The sequence below is a fragment of the Monosiga brevicollis genome, genomic scaffold (assembly GCF_000002865.3).
Source record: "Monosiga brevicollis MX1 MONBRscaffold_14 genomic scaffold, whole genome shotgun sequence".
Classification (NCBI taxonomy): Eukaryota; class Choanoflagellata; order Craspedida; family Salpingoecidae; genus Monosiga; species Monosiga brevicollis.
This window is the reverse complement of record NW_001865051.1, coordinates 713,801-727,733: the sequence shown is the minus strand read 5'-3', so window position 1 is coordinate 727,733 and position 13,933 is coordinate 713,801. Positions and strand designations below refer to the sequence as shown.

Here is a 13,933-nt window from a genome sequence, read left to right as displayed (position 1 = left end):
GGATCCAAGCGTCAAGTCACCTTAACACGATGTTCAGGTATAGCTTTCCCATTTGTCAACATTTTCAAAATTTGGTGCCAGAATTTGACCGCTATAACACGATATTCCACCGCGTTGCAAAACTTTGCCCGAAGAACAGATGTCAACAACACCTATCCCTGCACAGTCAAAAGTCAACGAGCCAAAGGGCACAAAAAGAACTGACATCCTCTCTCTTGTTGTGTTTCTCTCTCTCTCTCTCTCTTTCTCTCTTTCTCAAACTGACCAAACCAATTCATCTCTCTCTCTCTCTCTCTCTCACTCTCTCTCTCTCTCTCTCTCTCTCTCTCTCTCTCTCTCTCTCTCTCTCTCTCTCTCTCTCTCTCTCTCTCTCTCTCTCTCTCTCTCTCTCTCTCTCTCTCTCTCTCTCTCTCGCGCCATTTTCCTCCGAGCGCTTGGCATCATTCAGGAGGTCCGCGCTCAGGATTCCATCCCTATTTGCTTGCTCAGACGGCAAGCAAGGGACGCCAAAGGCGCCGCCAGACTTGACGGAGCAGAGTGCTTTGTCTGCATCATTATCCCTCGTGAATCGAATCCGAGGAGGAGTTCACTCGGCGCCTGCCACGAGCAACTGCTGCGCGGCTTTGATCGTTTCTCGTCCGCAAATGGTCTGAAGTGCTCGATTCGTGACGGATCGAGAACGGCGTAGGCCATGTGGGCGCAAGGATTTACCATCGATGCCATGGACTGGAACTGCACCACCTGCACCTACCTGAACCAGGGGCGCGTCCACCGATGCAAAGGTACGGCTCTCCCCCGCTGCTCGGGCAACTCGTCAGCCCTCGTCAACCCCTTTCAGAACAGTGCTCGCATCGCTCCCCTTTCTGTGGGTCTGACCACCATCGCACCCCGCCTGTTTCTCCTCGCATCCAGTTTGCTCGGCGCCGCGCGGTTCCTCGCGTCGCCACACCATGTCCTCAGCCAAACTGCAAGAACAACAGGTCGGTCACCAATACCCGTCGCCTGAACGACACGCTGCTGGGCTTCCCCTCATCGTGAGCCTGCTTCTTGCCAACGCAGATGGCTATTGATAATTTGAACCGCAACTCGAGCAACAAACGCGCCAAAGTGACCCGGCTGTTTGCAAACACCCCCAACGATGCCAAGACGCGCCCCAGCACCGCGCCTGATTCTTTGCATGCAGATAAGACCAGCGGACGCTTGAACCAATCGCGATTGGCCCGAAGCGACTCTGCTAGCTCCTCCAGGCTATCCGAGGCAGATGCCAGCCCGATGGCCACTGATATGAATGAGGCTGAGGTCACACCCATTACCGTCCACCACATCCAATCTGACATTAGCGCCTTTGCCCAAGTAGGCGCCATGCCATGCCTCAGCTTCCAGCTTCTCGAGGTATCCGATTCGTTCGCCCCCTCTCACCCTTCCCTGTGCCTTGACGTCGCAGCCTCCTGAAGGATGCAAGGATTCCTTTGGTCTCAACCCGCACATCTCGGCACGGGCCTAGGCGGGTAGCTCCTCTTGTGCGTTCTTTTCGTGGGCTTCTAGGCGTCAGCTTTGAAACGCGCCTCGTCGCCGCAGCCGCCTTGTAGTACTTGTACTGTGGCTGAAGCCCCTGTCTGTTTGCTCTTGTGTGCACTGCGCTTTGAAAATTGTTCTCGTGTGCTTTTCGCGTCTGGCCTGGCTACCCACCCCAGCTTGGCATGTGTACTGTATAATCAACCTGCCCTCCCTCTACTTTGATACCGTGTATCAGCAGCATGCTCGCGCTGGGTCGAACATTGTTTTCTCCCTCGGCCGTGTGCGCGCCCAAATCAATTTACCAAGCTTAATTGCCGCAATCGGTCCTTCGCATCCATGCTGAGTCAGACCAAACTTTGGCACGCTGCTTGCTCACACACGCTCACCTCCGGGCAACACAGCAGACTCAGAGTCAGAGCCCAAGACGATGAAGCAAGCCAAGGCTAATCACCACATGTAAGACTTTTCAGTCACAGATTCATTTCAGCGTGACACCTACCTCTCTCTCTCTCTAAACTCTCTCTCTCGAAATCTCTCTCTCGCATTTCTCTCTCTCGCGTTTCTCTCTCACATTGGCAGAGTGCTGACTTGACGACGGCATGGCAGTGCCTGTGCTGGCCGTGATGCCGCGGTTATGTAGGCGCGGCCGGTCGGACCCAACTGTGGGATGGCGTACAGCGTCTTTAAGATGGCACTGGTTGCTGCTAGTGGTGGTTTTGCTTGCCCCTGTGCATCATGGTCGCAAGCTCAACGTGCAGCTGTGTGGCACCTCACGCACCTACTGGAGCTCTTCGTGCGGTCCGATTGGTAGGTGGGTCGGGTCTTCCGCCTTTGATCGTAGCTGGTGTTTCGGATAGCCAGCCTTGCCGGTGGCTGGCTGTGCCCTCTGACGGCCAACAAGCGATGTTTGGCCTCCTCTTTCTCACTCGTGCGCTTGCAGCGAGTGCCCAAAGTCGGCATTGTTCCTCCGGTGGTCGACTTGTCAACGAACTCTCTTGTACGTCGTCGCAATTGACGCGCTATCGCCCCTGCAGGGGGGGAACTGGCCAGGCACTGTACCTTGTTTTGTGCTGATGTGCGCCAGTCTCACGACAATCGCTCCGCTGCTGGAGCAGGTGCCACCCATTTCTCCGCCGGCTCCAAAGCTTGTGGCACGCTCATGCTGGGCTGCGCCAGCCTCTGTTCACTCGTCGAGGTGCCTTGCCAGCCGGGTCTCATTGGCTTTGCTGGCAATCCTGAGCAACCCCTCTGCCCAGAATCGGATCAGGTTTGAACCCAGCTCCTGTTCGAGTCGCCGGCGTGCGCGGCTCGTCGTTGGCACACACACACACACACACACACACACACACACACACACACACACACACACACACACACACACACACACACATGCCATCCACTGCTGGAGTATCTCGTGATGCAGTGCACATGCTCCCGCTGACGCATCCATTCTTGCTTTGGCTCCCCTTTTCTTGCTTCAAGTTTGCGGTGGCGGTCACTCGCAGCAAGGGAATCGATCGAGACGTCTCGGTGCTCGCCACAGTTAAGATGATGCGATCCAACTTTCAGTATGAACTCCACCGCTCAACGCAAACCCTCACTTGGAAGGATGGTGAAGCCGCGCCACAGCCTGTACAACTCCATAGCCCCGCCTTCTTCACTCTCCAGGGCGTTGTGGATGACCTTGGTATTGAGATTGTGCTCCACGATCCCACCGAGGGCGCCGCCATCAACCCCAAAGCCCAGCGCAAGCGCATCCGCTACGACTGCACAAGCATGGGCTCGGGTTTCTTCCGTTTCAACACGTCCATCATCACTGTTCAAGAGGATGCCATTACTGCTGAAATTTCAGTGCTTCGCGAATCCAGCGATGTCCTGGTCAGCGGTGCAGTGGAGGTTCACTTTCTGGGCAGCACCGGATCTGATGGCATCGACTTCCTCGTCGCCCCCGTTACCCGCCTGACTTGGGCAGTTGGCGACGACAGTCCGAAAACCTTTGAGGTGCAGCAAACACCCTCCTCTCTTTGATCATTCCCCAACCGTTCCACCCAACTCTTCAACGCTTCTCTCATGAGCATCGCTGCTCTGGTCTCTTCCCTTCAGATGCATTTGTCAAACAACCACGAACATCTTCCCGATGACCGCGTTCACTTTGCTCTAGCCAACCCATCTGGTGGCAACCTCAAGTCAGACTTTGAAACCTGCACGGTAACGCACTGCCCTTGTATCGCGTTGCTCAGCAAGGAGTGAACCAGACTCACCCCGACAACAAGACGTTGAACCGCGCCCACCCTTACTTGATGATCATCCAACTGCCTTCTTGTCCATCAATTGTAGGTTATCATCGAAAACACGCCCGCTGTCATCATCAACGAGACAGAACTGATGATTCGGAAGGTATGTTCTTTTTTTTAAAAAAACACTGGAGCGCCATGTTTGGCCCTTGTCGCATTTGACTTTTGGAGGCGTCCGTCGTTTGTCAGACTCGAACACTGACTCTGAAACTCCCAATAGGCACTCGACATGCCCTGGATGGAGGACATTGACGACCTCCATGCCCGCACACGACTCCTCTCTGCCTGGCAGATGATGCCCGTACAGGCGGGGCAAGAAATTATTTCGCTCAATGAAGTTTCGAAGCGCGTCATTGTGGTGTGTAGCACCGTCCCCGCTTACCGTTTCGATCCGCCGCGTGGCGGCAGGAACCTGGACTAGCACAGAGGTGCTTTATTCGCGCTTATCGTATGTTCAGCACTTATTTATTGTGGCCCGGATGAGTAGATCTCGACCGGACGTTTTCGCTACGAAAGCGGTGTCGTTTCGCGAACTCTGCTCCAACAAATCGGCCCTGGTGCCATTTTTGGTACGTTTTCCTTCTGTTCGGGAGGCAGCGCCCCTTATTGACTGCCAGGAGTCTACAGTGTCTCACGAGGGGGAGCTGGCTGGTGCGGAACACAGGGCTCTTCTCGGCCACCAAGCATACGCCCGCGCCTGTCCGCGTCATTAGCAAGACAGCTGGTACAGTGTGGGCCATCGATGTGACCACACTGCGTCTGCTGAATGAGAGTGGTTCGTTAGAATTGCAGACTGTCCTTGGACGCTGCAACTTACGCGTGCGCATGTGACCAGACCTCTTGAATAACGCGATTCACCTGTCCGATAGCCAATCAGGATGTCTTTGCGTTGATGCGCCGCCAAGTTTATAAAACCATCTTGATCAACAACAACCGCAAATTTCCCATTTTTCTCTTCCCGGGCTTTAGTACGGGTTGATCTTACGATGCTTCGTCGTGCATGCTGCCGCTTTGGTCGGAAGCATGATCACGCTCATCTCACCCAGCTTGGGTCTGCCACGTCACAATCTAGTGTCTTCGCGCATGGAGTCATGGAAGCACAAACATTGCCAAGGTTTTGACGTGGTGCCTTTGGCGCAAGTAAGTCCTCCATCCGCCTCTCTTGCACCTCCTGCACCTTCTTCCCCATGCTTCACGTACTCAAGCGTGCCGCGTGCCTTGCAATGTTGGACCTGGCCCAGGTGTGGCTTTCGCTTGAGCATTTGATGCAGACTTTGGTGGTTGATGGCAAATGTTGGCTCGACTGCCTTTCTTTGGGGCCCCGCCAGGTCTGCCGCTTGAGAAGCCTGTGCTTACAGGGCCCGTAGCCAGGCTTGCTTGTTGTTTTGACAATCACAAGTCAAGCGGACAGCCAGGGCGTTATTACTTACCGCCGTGCTCTCTGTTTTGTTGATGGCACGAGCCCATGTAGGCCGATAATGAGTGTCGAGTGCGTGCTGCCCATGGCATCAACGCTGTCTCCGAGCTCAGCACAGAGCTAAGCGGCATTACTACGATTTTTCGAACGCTCATCGAATACCTCGTTTACACGTGGGGCTTTGACGCCAACTCCTTGCTGGGCATGCCGGTATGATAGCTAGGCAACGTCCTTTGAGCTCATTTTGTGGTGCACCCCTTGTGGAGCCTCATGCTAACGTACGCCTGTCCTGGACAGTACGATTGGCGACTCTCGCCGAGCATGCTGCAGTATCGCGACGCCTTTTTCACGCGTGTCAAACAGAACATTGAGCAAGCTTACGCCCTAAACCACATGCCAGCGGTACTGATTGGGCACTCGCTGGGCAACAGTGTCATTCAGCAATTTTTTTCGTGGCTCGAGACGAATTTTGCCAAGACCCATCTGCGATGGATTCACAAGCACGTGGTGGCTTACTACAGCATTGGTTAGTTTGCGGTCATGGGTTGCGTTGGGCGCGTACACGTGCCTCTCTCGCACAGCCGATGTCCCGCTAGTCTCTGCTCTACCCTTGGCTACCGAATGAATGAACTGACATGAGCTTGCCTCTTTTGCTGGTGTTGGGTGCTTCTGAGTAGCCCCTCCCCTCATGGGAGCCACTCAGGCAACCTTTGCCACGCTGGTCGGCGACAACATGGGCTTGCCTGTCAGCAGTGGTTGGTCACGAGCCGTCTCAAAGTATCGGCAGGCATTCATCATATGCCTTTTTTGTCCCTTTATTTACACATGCCTTCTCTCGATGACAACGTGTAGCTCAAGCCCGAGGCATGGGCGCAACCTTTGGATCGCTTCCATGGATGCAACCGCGACCGGCACCGTACCCCTCCCGCCGTGGCTATAAACCGAGCCATGCCTGGTATGTGTGCAAGCTCGCGATGTGATTGAAGTTGATGCGCGTCCAGCTGCACCTTTCTCAAGCTTTTGCCTGTCCTTGGGCTTGCCGCCGATTGCGTGCAATGACAGGGGAGGACAGGGTGCCCGGACCCTACAGCTGCGCGAGCATCTGCCTTGGAACGCATCGCTGTCCCCTGAGTCCTGGCTGGTGGATTTCAACGGTGCGGTGCCCAGAGCCATTGTTATGCCAAGAGGGTCCTCACTCTTTAAAGAAGCTCACTGAATGTCTCTGATGGCGCGTAGACAACACGCCAAAGACGCAGCAAACGAAAAGGTACCTCAAGGGCATGACGCACACCTTGAACGAATTGTTTTCGCGACACGTCTCCGACGCCAATGGGGACCCTAAGACAATGCCCGATGGCGCCGCTCGCGACACTTCCACGACGTCGCATGCGACCACATCCAAAGCAACCTCTAGAGTGACATCGACTGCCTCTTTGCCTGACGATGAGGACTGGCCCGATCTGGGACAGGCGCATGCTCGACCAGATGTACGCCAGCGCTGCTGCGAGCCCGCGCCGGACCAAAAACCTTTTGATCATGCCTTTGGCGGTCCGTCAGGGGCATGTGTGGCCTCAGGTACCAACGCACCCCTGATGGCTGGCGTGGAGAATCCACCGTTCGATGAACAACCAGCAACAGAAGGTTCGCACGCAAACACCTCGTTCATAAGACGATGCATCTCACACAATGCAACATATATGCATGCCATGCGAAGATGTTGAACTCATCCTACGCTACGGATGGCCCACTCGGTTTGCGTTCTGGCATTGACGCAGGAGACCCGTCATTTTCTTCGAGAAGCAACCCGTCCTCACGAGGTTCGTCCGAGGGTTCCGCATGTTACAGGCAACTAGCAAGGCACCTGTTCTGTTTGTTTGTTTGTTTGTTTGTTTGTTTGTTTGTTTGTTTGTTTGTTTGTTTGTTTGTTTGTTTGTCGGCTTTGAGTTTTTTTTTAGTTACTAGCTGATAAGACAACTGCTGGTGATGCCACCGTGCCTTTCTTTCGACGTCTGCAAACTGATTGCTCAACCCAGAAGCACTCAAGGAGGGCTGGATGAGCCACATCCTCAACATCACGTTTCACAATGGCTCCACGCTGTCGTTGACGCCCAAGGATTTGCAAAGCGGCCGCGCATTCGAAGTCTGTTCCAGCACTTGATTGGCATGCGGCAGTTGTTTGCCTTATTCTCAGCTCACATCACCCCCCTCGCTGGTGCTTTGCTTCAGTTGATTGCTCTATATGGACTCGATAGCATGTCTGCCAACGTCTATGATAACTACGTGACGGGCGGGTATCAAGATGAAGACCATGAGTATAACCCATTTGCCTCCTTGCCATACCGCCCGCCGCTCCGCCAGGCACGGACTCGGCCCGCCCTAGCATATCCAGAAAACAAACTTGACCATGGAAAGGAGGGTGACCCTCAGACAGGTGGACAGCACACCCTCCAGCTTTGGCGTGACCGTCCACTCTGGAGTAACAAATTTTCGTGTTGGATATTTTCGCGCGCAGGTGGCCGTCATATATGGAGTGAATGTGCGAACCAAGCACTTTCTGGACCTTGAACAATCAGCTCCTGCTGGACCCTACACGCCTCGGAATACCTGGTGGGAGACCACTGGCGTACGTTTTTGAGCAGCCCCACGCCTATACCCTAACTCTCACACCCCATATACATTTCCTTGCTGAGGGTCTTACAGTCGCCCCTCTCTTTCTTTCTTACTTGCTTTCTCTTGTTTGGCTCAAAAACAGGGTACTTTGGTGGATGACAAGGGACAGGTCAAGGGCAAGACGGGCCTTCGGCGCAGTGGAGATGGCACAGTTCCTTATGTTTCGCTGTCTTGGGCTCATGCCTGGCATTTAAGCAATGAGGTTTGTTTGGCTCGCTACATCACGCAAGTGGGCCAACCATGTTACCACACCCATTGCTCGCTGACCACTACATCTGTCTGCTGGCCCGATAGGTTCGAGTGCAAGATCGACCCAGTCGCGTGCGCGAATACTACAAGCACCTTTTGGGACAATGGGGCGAACGCAACGTATTCTCCGTCATGAACACCGTGGAACCCCGTCAGACTCGTTTTGACTCATTTCAGGTGCCTGTTGGAATGCATCGTGCACACGCTTTCATGACAGAGCTAGCTTTGCTGTCATACTCTGTTCCTTGTGTCCACAAGTTTGCAAAGAACAGCTCATGGCCCATGTCTACAGGAGGGATTCTCCACCAGCATTTTCGAGGTCGATGGTCAGGAGCATCGTGAAATTGTGCGATCCCGGGTTTTGCTAGAAATTATTGATGAACTTTTGCAAGACTTGATGCAGCAGTCGCTATTTTTTGAGTATGTGCTTGGCGCTCGTTGTGCGCTGTTATGTCGTTGTTGTTGTTGTTGCTTTGTCATTGCACACTCATTTGCGGCACTCTGGCTGGTCTGACGCTGGAGCAGGGACAGCCAATACGAGGCACCAATCACGAATCAAGAATCTGTGGATCAGGAGCCCACGTCCTCAGCTGACAAGCCCACGGCGAGCTTGCCCGCCACTCTGTCTAAACGAGCCTCTCGATTCATGGACGACCTGTTACACTTTGATCGCGACCGCGACTGGCACTTGCAGGACGATGTAAAGGACTTCATGAACACATTGTCAGCGCTTCAAAAACAGTTGGCCAGCATGTTGTAACGAATCAGCCTCAAAGGCTAGTAGATTGTTGTAAAGCTAGTACATAAATGAACACACTATCAATTGACCATTTGAGCAAAGCTGTCCTTGCTCTGGGCCAGGCACCGGCTTGTCTGCAGCTCACGCTCATGCGTCCTCGTCGCTATCGCCATCGTTGCACGCTGGAAAGAACAAGTCGGTGTTTGTGTGGTTGATTGCTGTGCTTGCTGCTAGCACGGCGTCCAGCTGGGTGGATGACAAAACAGCCAGCTGCCTGGGCTTGCTAGGCATGGCGTCCAGCCTACGGGATGTTCATGCACAATAATGCAAATTTGAAACATTGTTTCATTTGGAATGGTTGTACACCTCGCCTTGAGTAATTATACACCCCATGGATATCACTAACAGATACTCACCGACTTGGGGCTACTACCGGTGGGGGCATGGCTGCCTGTTGGCTTGGTCTCACCATGGAATGCCTCATTTCTCGAACCAACGCAATACTGAGGTCGTTCATCTCTTCTCGCAGGTTCTTGTGCAAGAGCTCGGTGCTGGCTTGAAGCCGTGCCATGCCTTGGACTACCGCGGTGTTTTGCTCATCGAGTTTGGAGTTTACTACATCGGGCATGAGGCTGCAAGGTCCGCATTTGACATTACAGAGGTCGAGGTACCAGCTACGTACAACGATTGAGTAGGTCCAAGAGAGAAGAGTTGTGGTCCGCTGCTGTGGTCAGCTTGTCAGCTAGTGCAGCCACCTGAGGCAGACGGACATGACACAGACAATGATGAGCTATACATGCAATCAAGGCAGAAGAGCGTGCTCGAGGCCTGAGCCATCTACCTCTTGTGTGACAGACACCAGCGACTGTTGACTGAGCTGGAGTGATTCCCTGTGAGGCCAAATATCAATGTGTGTGGTTCACACACACACACACACACACACACACACACACACACACGAACGCAATAAAAGTGCATGTTCGACGCATGCAACCGAGCAAAGGTTTCATGCCACAGAGATGCTGCACGACCTACCGCGCCTGTTGCTCTTGACGCTGCGCATTAGGGGCCAGCACAGCAAGCAAAGGTGCCGACGATGTGAGTTGTGGTTCACGTCATCACTAGTACCATAGCATGTGCACAAAAACAACTCCAACCTCGCTGTGTCGTCGCTGCTGCATTAGTTGCAGATGCACTGAGGCATCCAATGCAACCTTTTGATCCAGCCCGTCCGAGTGTTTGGCAGTTTTGGGTTTGGGACGAAAGATGGGGGAAAGCTGGCTTGACTTGCTTGGGCGCTGGATCAGAACCAGATCTGCTGGAACAAGAGGCTGGGGCAGGTTGCATGTTGAACTTGCAGCAGATGTCCACGGCCGGGGCCCCGGTGCTGCCTCAAAGGGTGGCGTTGGGCGCTGGGTTGAGCGTTGCGAGCTGGCGCCACACGAATCATTATTGGTCGAGGTTAGGTTCTGGGTCTGGGTTTGGCTTTGGCTTTGGCTTTGTGTCTGACATTGGCTCTGGTACTGCGTATCCGGCCGCGGCAGCGAGGATTCCGTCGTCCATGCACGTTGGGAATGGTCCTGTTGTGTCTGGAAGAGAAAGTTGGGCGAGACGGGCTCGTAATCTAGAAACTGACTCGTCATGGCCAAGAAATGGGCAGAGAGCTCCAAACGACGGCGTTTCTCACACTTTCGACGCGATGATCCGTGCTTCTTCGACGGTCTTCACACTGCCGGCTCAAGCCTGTTTGCCTCGCGTGTGGTATTTCCAGCGTCACGTCTTGCACCCCAACTGGCAAATTGCGGGCAAACCACAACATGCATAACATCAAGCTGTGTGTGGAAGCTGCGTGTGTGCGTGTGGTGATTTTGTCGACAAATGTGCGATGATTTTGGCGGGAAACTTTTTGATGACAAGCGAAAGAACAAAAAGAAAAAAATTTGACATGTGAATTCTTCTACGTCATGTACCTAATTCTGAGACCTGACTTGACTTAACGCCGCCTGATGAGTAGCTCGGTGTCAGCGGCTTCGTCCCATTCATCAGACTCGTCTTCAAGTCTGATCTCGGTCGAAGGAGAGGCCAAGTCGTCCATGGCGATAGCACCGTGCTGATGCAAGGCATCCTCAAACTCCTCATCGCCAACCTCCATGGTCTCCGCTGACATGAGCAGATTGTCAACGATCCAAAACCACACGGCCTGGGGCCAGGGGTATGATGTCAAAACGAAAGTTGCAATGTGAGACCTTGATCAACACGAGGCAGCGTTTAAGAATCCATCATAGAATAGCAATGAGCTGGCTTACCGTGATAACAAAAGGCATGATGAGAAGGGCACCAACAGCTTCAAGCTTTGGTGATATCGATCGCATGGCCTCAAGGATGGCAGACCCAACCTGAAGGTACATGAGAAGAGGAAGATGAGCAAGGACAAAGATGCGACTGTGTCAAGCCATGGCCTGTCGAGCAGTCACTGTGCCCATCACTGACCTTGGCCCAAAAAGGAAAAAGCATGATGAGAAGCACGATAATCTTTTCTGCCACCACAATTGCCACGTACACGCCGACTTGCGCTGACCAGGCCTGCGTGCCCTCGACGCGTACAGACGCAAAAATGAGGGCAGTGATTAACGACAGAGGCCTGTAATTTCCGAAAAAAATTCCGATGCGGGTGCCAAAGTATGCTGTAACCATGGTGCTAAGCGCGCTGTAGCAAGTGTCCCAAGGCCAAGCCAGTCCGATTTCAAGGCCACCCGCACCTTGTAAGAGGGCGGCGAACCGTAGCGGCCTGGGTAGAGAAGGTATATCCTCTTGCGGCGTATATAAAGCGTTGAATGCTTGATCATCAAGAAAATCAAAAAAAGGCCCAGGGTTGAGTCCACAAGAATGTTGATGAAATACCTAAAATGGACAACGAGGGCATGAGGTGGGCCGTTGGGTAGAGCGCGGAGCATGGGACTATCAGCCCGCTTCGCTGTGCAGAGGTTGATACCAGGTGCAAGGGTCATGGTCAGTTGTAGTGGCAGATTGCCAATCGGAGGCAAAGACGTTGATGACATGGATGAGGGAGTTGGCGATTGCCTGCTTGCTCGTATCGAAAAACCTGCCACGATTCAGTCAGGAATAAACGCATGCGCCAGCAGAACAAATGACCAGACACCCCAAACAATGTATTGCGCCTGTGCTGCATACCAGATCTGAAGCGGTCGACGTGGTGTCTCCATCTGGCGCTTGAGAACGAGGGACCCAAAAGCCACAAACCCTAAGAGAGCTTGCACCCATAATCCCCAAGAATCGAGCTGACCACGTCTGTGAGCCGTTCATAGGGAAGTGCCAGCAAGAGTACGTTTGCATGCTAGGCAGCATTTCACCCACCAAATCACAACTACCAGCCATGACTGCGATGTGCCCGAATCTGTGTGGCCACCCCGCTTGGGTGTCGGCATGCACAAGCGGTCTGAGCCAGCCAAGTGCGCAGTGACGTGGCCGCTCTCTCGTTAATCGTAGAGATGAAGCACAAGAAAAAGCTTCTTTCGCGCCACAAAACCCTGTTCAAACAGCACGAGCACATCCATCAGCCCGAGTGATCATCCATTCCATCCCTGCTTGCCTCACCGCTGCCAGGACCATTCTGTACGCGCTCACCCAGCTCTCAGCCGTTCAAATCAAAAAAAAAAAAAAAAAAAAAAAAAAAAAAAAAAAAAAAAAAGAGATCCAAACGTCTGACAAAATGTCAGAAAACATCGATAATATTCTAGTAAGGAGGGGTCAAGTGATTTTATGCCAAGCAACAACAACAACAACACACACACACACACACACACACACATACACACACTTGACGGAATAAATTTTTACATTTTTTGTTCGGGACGAGAGGCGACTGGCATCGTTCCAAACGTGAATGACGGCTGTTTGGGGTTGAACAGCGCATGCTGTGGACAGTTGGGTTTTGATCCTTGCTTGACCAGCCCAGGGTTGACGTTGTTGGTCTACACCTTGCACGATGGCGACATCCATCGGAAATGAACGGTGAGCGCCTTGGCTTTCACCCCCACCCGTGCTGGGAGCTCTCCTGTCCTCATTCGGCCTTCTCTTGTCTCCACCTGCAACTTCCTGGGCACTTGTACAGGGCCAAGCAGGTTGAAGAGCGCCTTCAGCAAAATCAAGCACGGGACCTGCGCTTTGGCCACTCGGTGGGTGCCCGTCACTCACTCACACACACTCACACACTCACACACTCACACTCACAGAGCGCGCCTTTTTCCAATGCCAGGTTTGGGAAATGCACTCACGGGGCGGTCTTGTGGTAGGACTTGATCACACATGGACGAACCGAATTTGAAACCTCCACTCATGCCAAAGAGTCGTACGTTGCGCACACCGGAACCGGACAGCCGGCCATGGGTATGTCATCATTACGCACGCAAACCATCCTGTGTGAAGAGATGTGAGCAAAAAGATGCTCAAAAGAGGCATACCCTTTCTGATACTGGCGGCTACGTACTTCTACGCCTTGCTCGCAGGACGCCGGCGCCAGCTGTTGCAGCAGCGTCTTGAACAAGAGGCTCGGTGAGTTGTGATACTTTGGAGTTGATGGGTTTGTTTGTTTGTTTGTATGTTTTTGTGAATGAAACTGCACAATTCCCGGGAAAGTGGTATATGCAACGACTACCGATAACACGAGAGGCTCACTTGTCTCTGCTTGACCACTGGCACTGTGCAGTCAGTCGACTCAGAAACTCTTTGAGCCGCCCCCAGAACCCGCAACTTGGGAGTCCACGACAGCTGCTGCCTTTGGTCGAGACACCGCGCCTCGACCTCTTAGCCCTCATGAGGACGTCCCTGCAGAACCCGTCTCCTTTTGGTCAACTCACCGTCGTTGACGCTTTGACAGCTTGGCCACTCAAGGGCACAGCCATGGCTAGATTCGAGCTGCTTCCTGGCCATCATTATCCGTTCCTTGTCGATACAAACTGGAACCTCTTGACTTTTCGTGTCATCAACTCGATGAGAATTTCTTCTCGCAAACAATTTGTTCAAAGC

General features: G+C 53.3%; 3 protein-coding genes across 3 annotated transcripts; 1 reads left to right on the top strand and 2 right to left on the bottom strand.

Moving 5' to 3' along the window:
* Positions 1-139: 139 nt before the first annotated feature.
* MONBRDRAFT_32919 (uncharacterized protein) lies at positions 140-8,908 on the top strand (the record flags this gene model as incomplete). The annotated part of the gene is made up of 31 exons (XM_001746926.1): positions 140-451; positions 689-782; positions 913-980; positions 1,060-1,353; positions 1,546-1,585; positions 1,923-1,974; positions 2,159-2,325; positions 2,553-2,785; positions 3,187-3,519; positions 3,622-3,726; positions 3,856-3,915; positions 4,033-4,170; positions 4,300-4,381; positions 4,410-4,463; positions 4,682-4,780; positions 4,885-4,952; positions 5,054-5,140; positions 5,284-5,439; positions 5,527-5,755; positions 5,907-5,984; positions 6,082-6,184; positions 6,292-6,383; positions 6,466-6,870; positions 7,005-7,046; positions 7,263-7,369; positions 7,456-7,509; positions 7,742-7,852; positions 7,982-8,101; positions 8,194-8,325; positions 8,441-8,568; positions 8,674-8,908. The coding sequence occupies 31 exons, from the start codon at positions 140-142 to the stop codon at positions 8,906-8,908; spliced, it is 4,278 nt and encodes a 1,425-aa protein (XP_001746978.1).
* A 391-nt stretch (positions 8,909-9,299) lies between these two features.
* On the bottom strand, positions 9,300-10,530 carry MONBRDRAFT_26493 (uncharacterized protein; the record flags this gene model as incomplete). The annotated part of the gene is made up of 5 exons (XM_001746805.1): positions 9,300-9,502; positions 9,570-9,642; positions 9,729-9,777; positions 9,923-9,942; positions 10,045-10,530. 5 exons carry the CDS (start codon positions 10,528-10,530, stop codon positions 9,300-9,302), a joined length of 831 nt encoding a protein of 276 aa, XP_001746857.1.
* A 350-nt stretch (positions 10,531-10,880) lies between these two features.
* On the bottom strand, positions 10,881-11,581 carry MONBRDRAFT_26492 (uncharacterized protein; the record flags this gene model as incomplete). The annotated part of the gene is made up of 3 exons (XM_001746804.1): positions 10,881-11,087; positions 11,194-11,283; positions 11,378-11,581. 3 exons carry the CDS (start codon positions 11,579-11,581, stop codon positions 10,881-10,883), a joined length of 501 nt encoding a protein of 166 aa, XP_001746856.1.
* Positions 11,582-13,933: the final 2,352 nt, after the last annotated feature.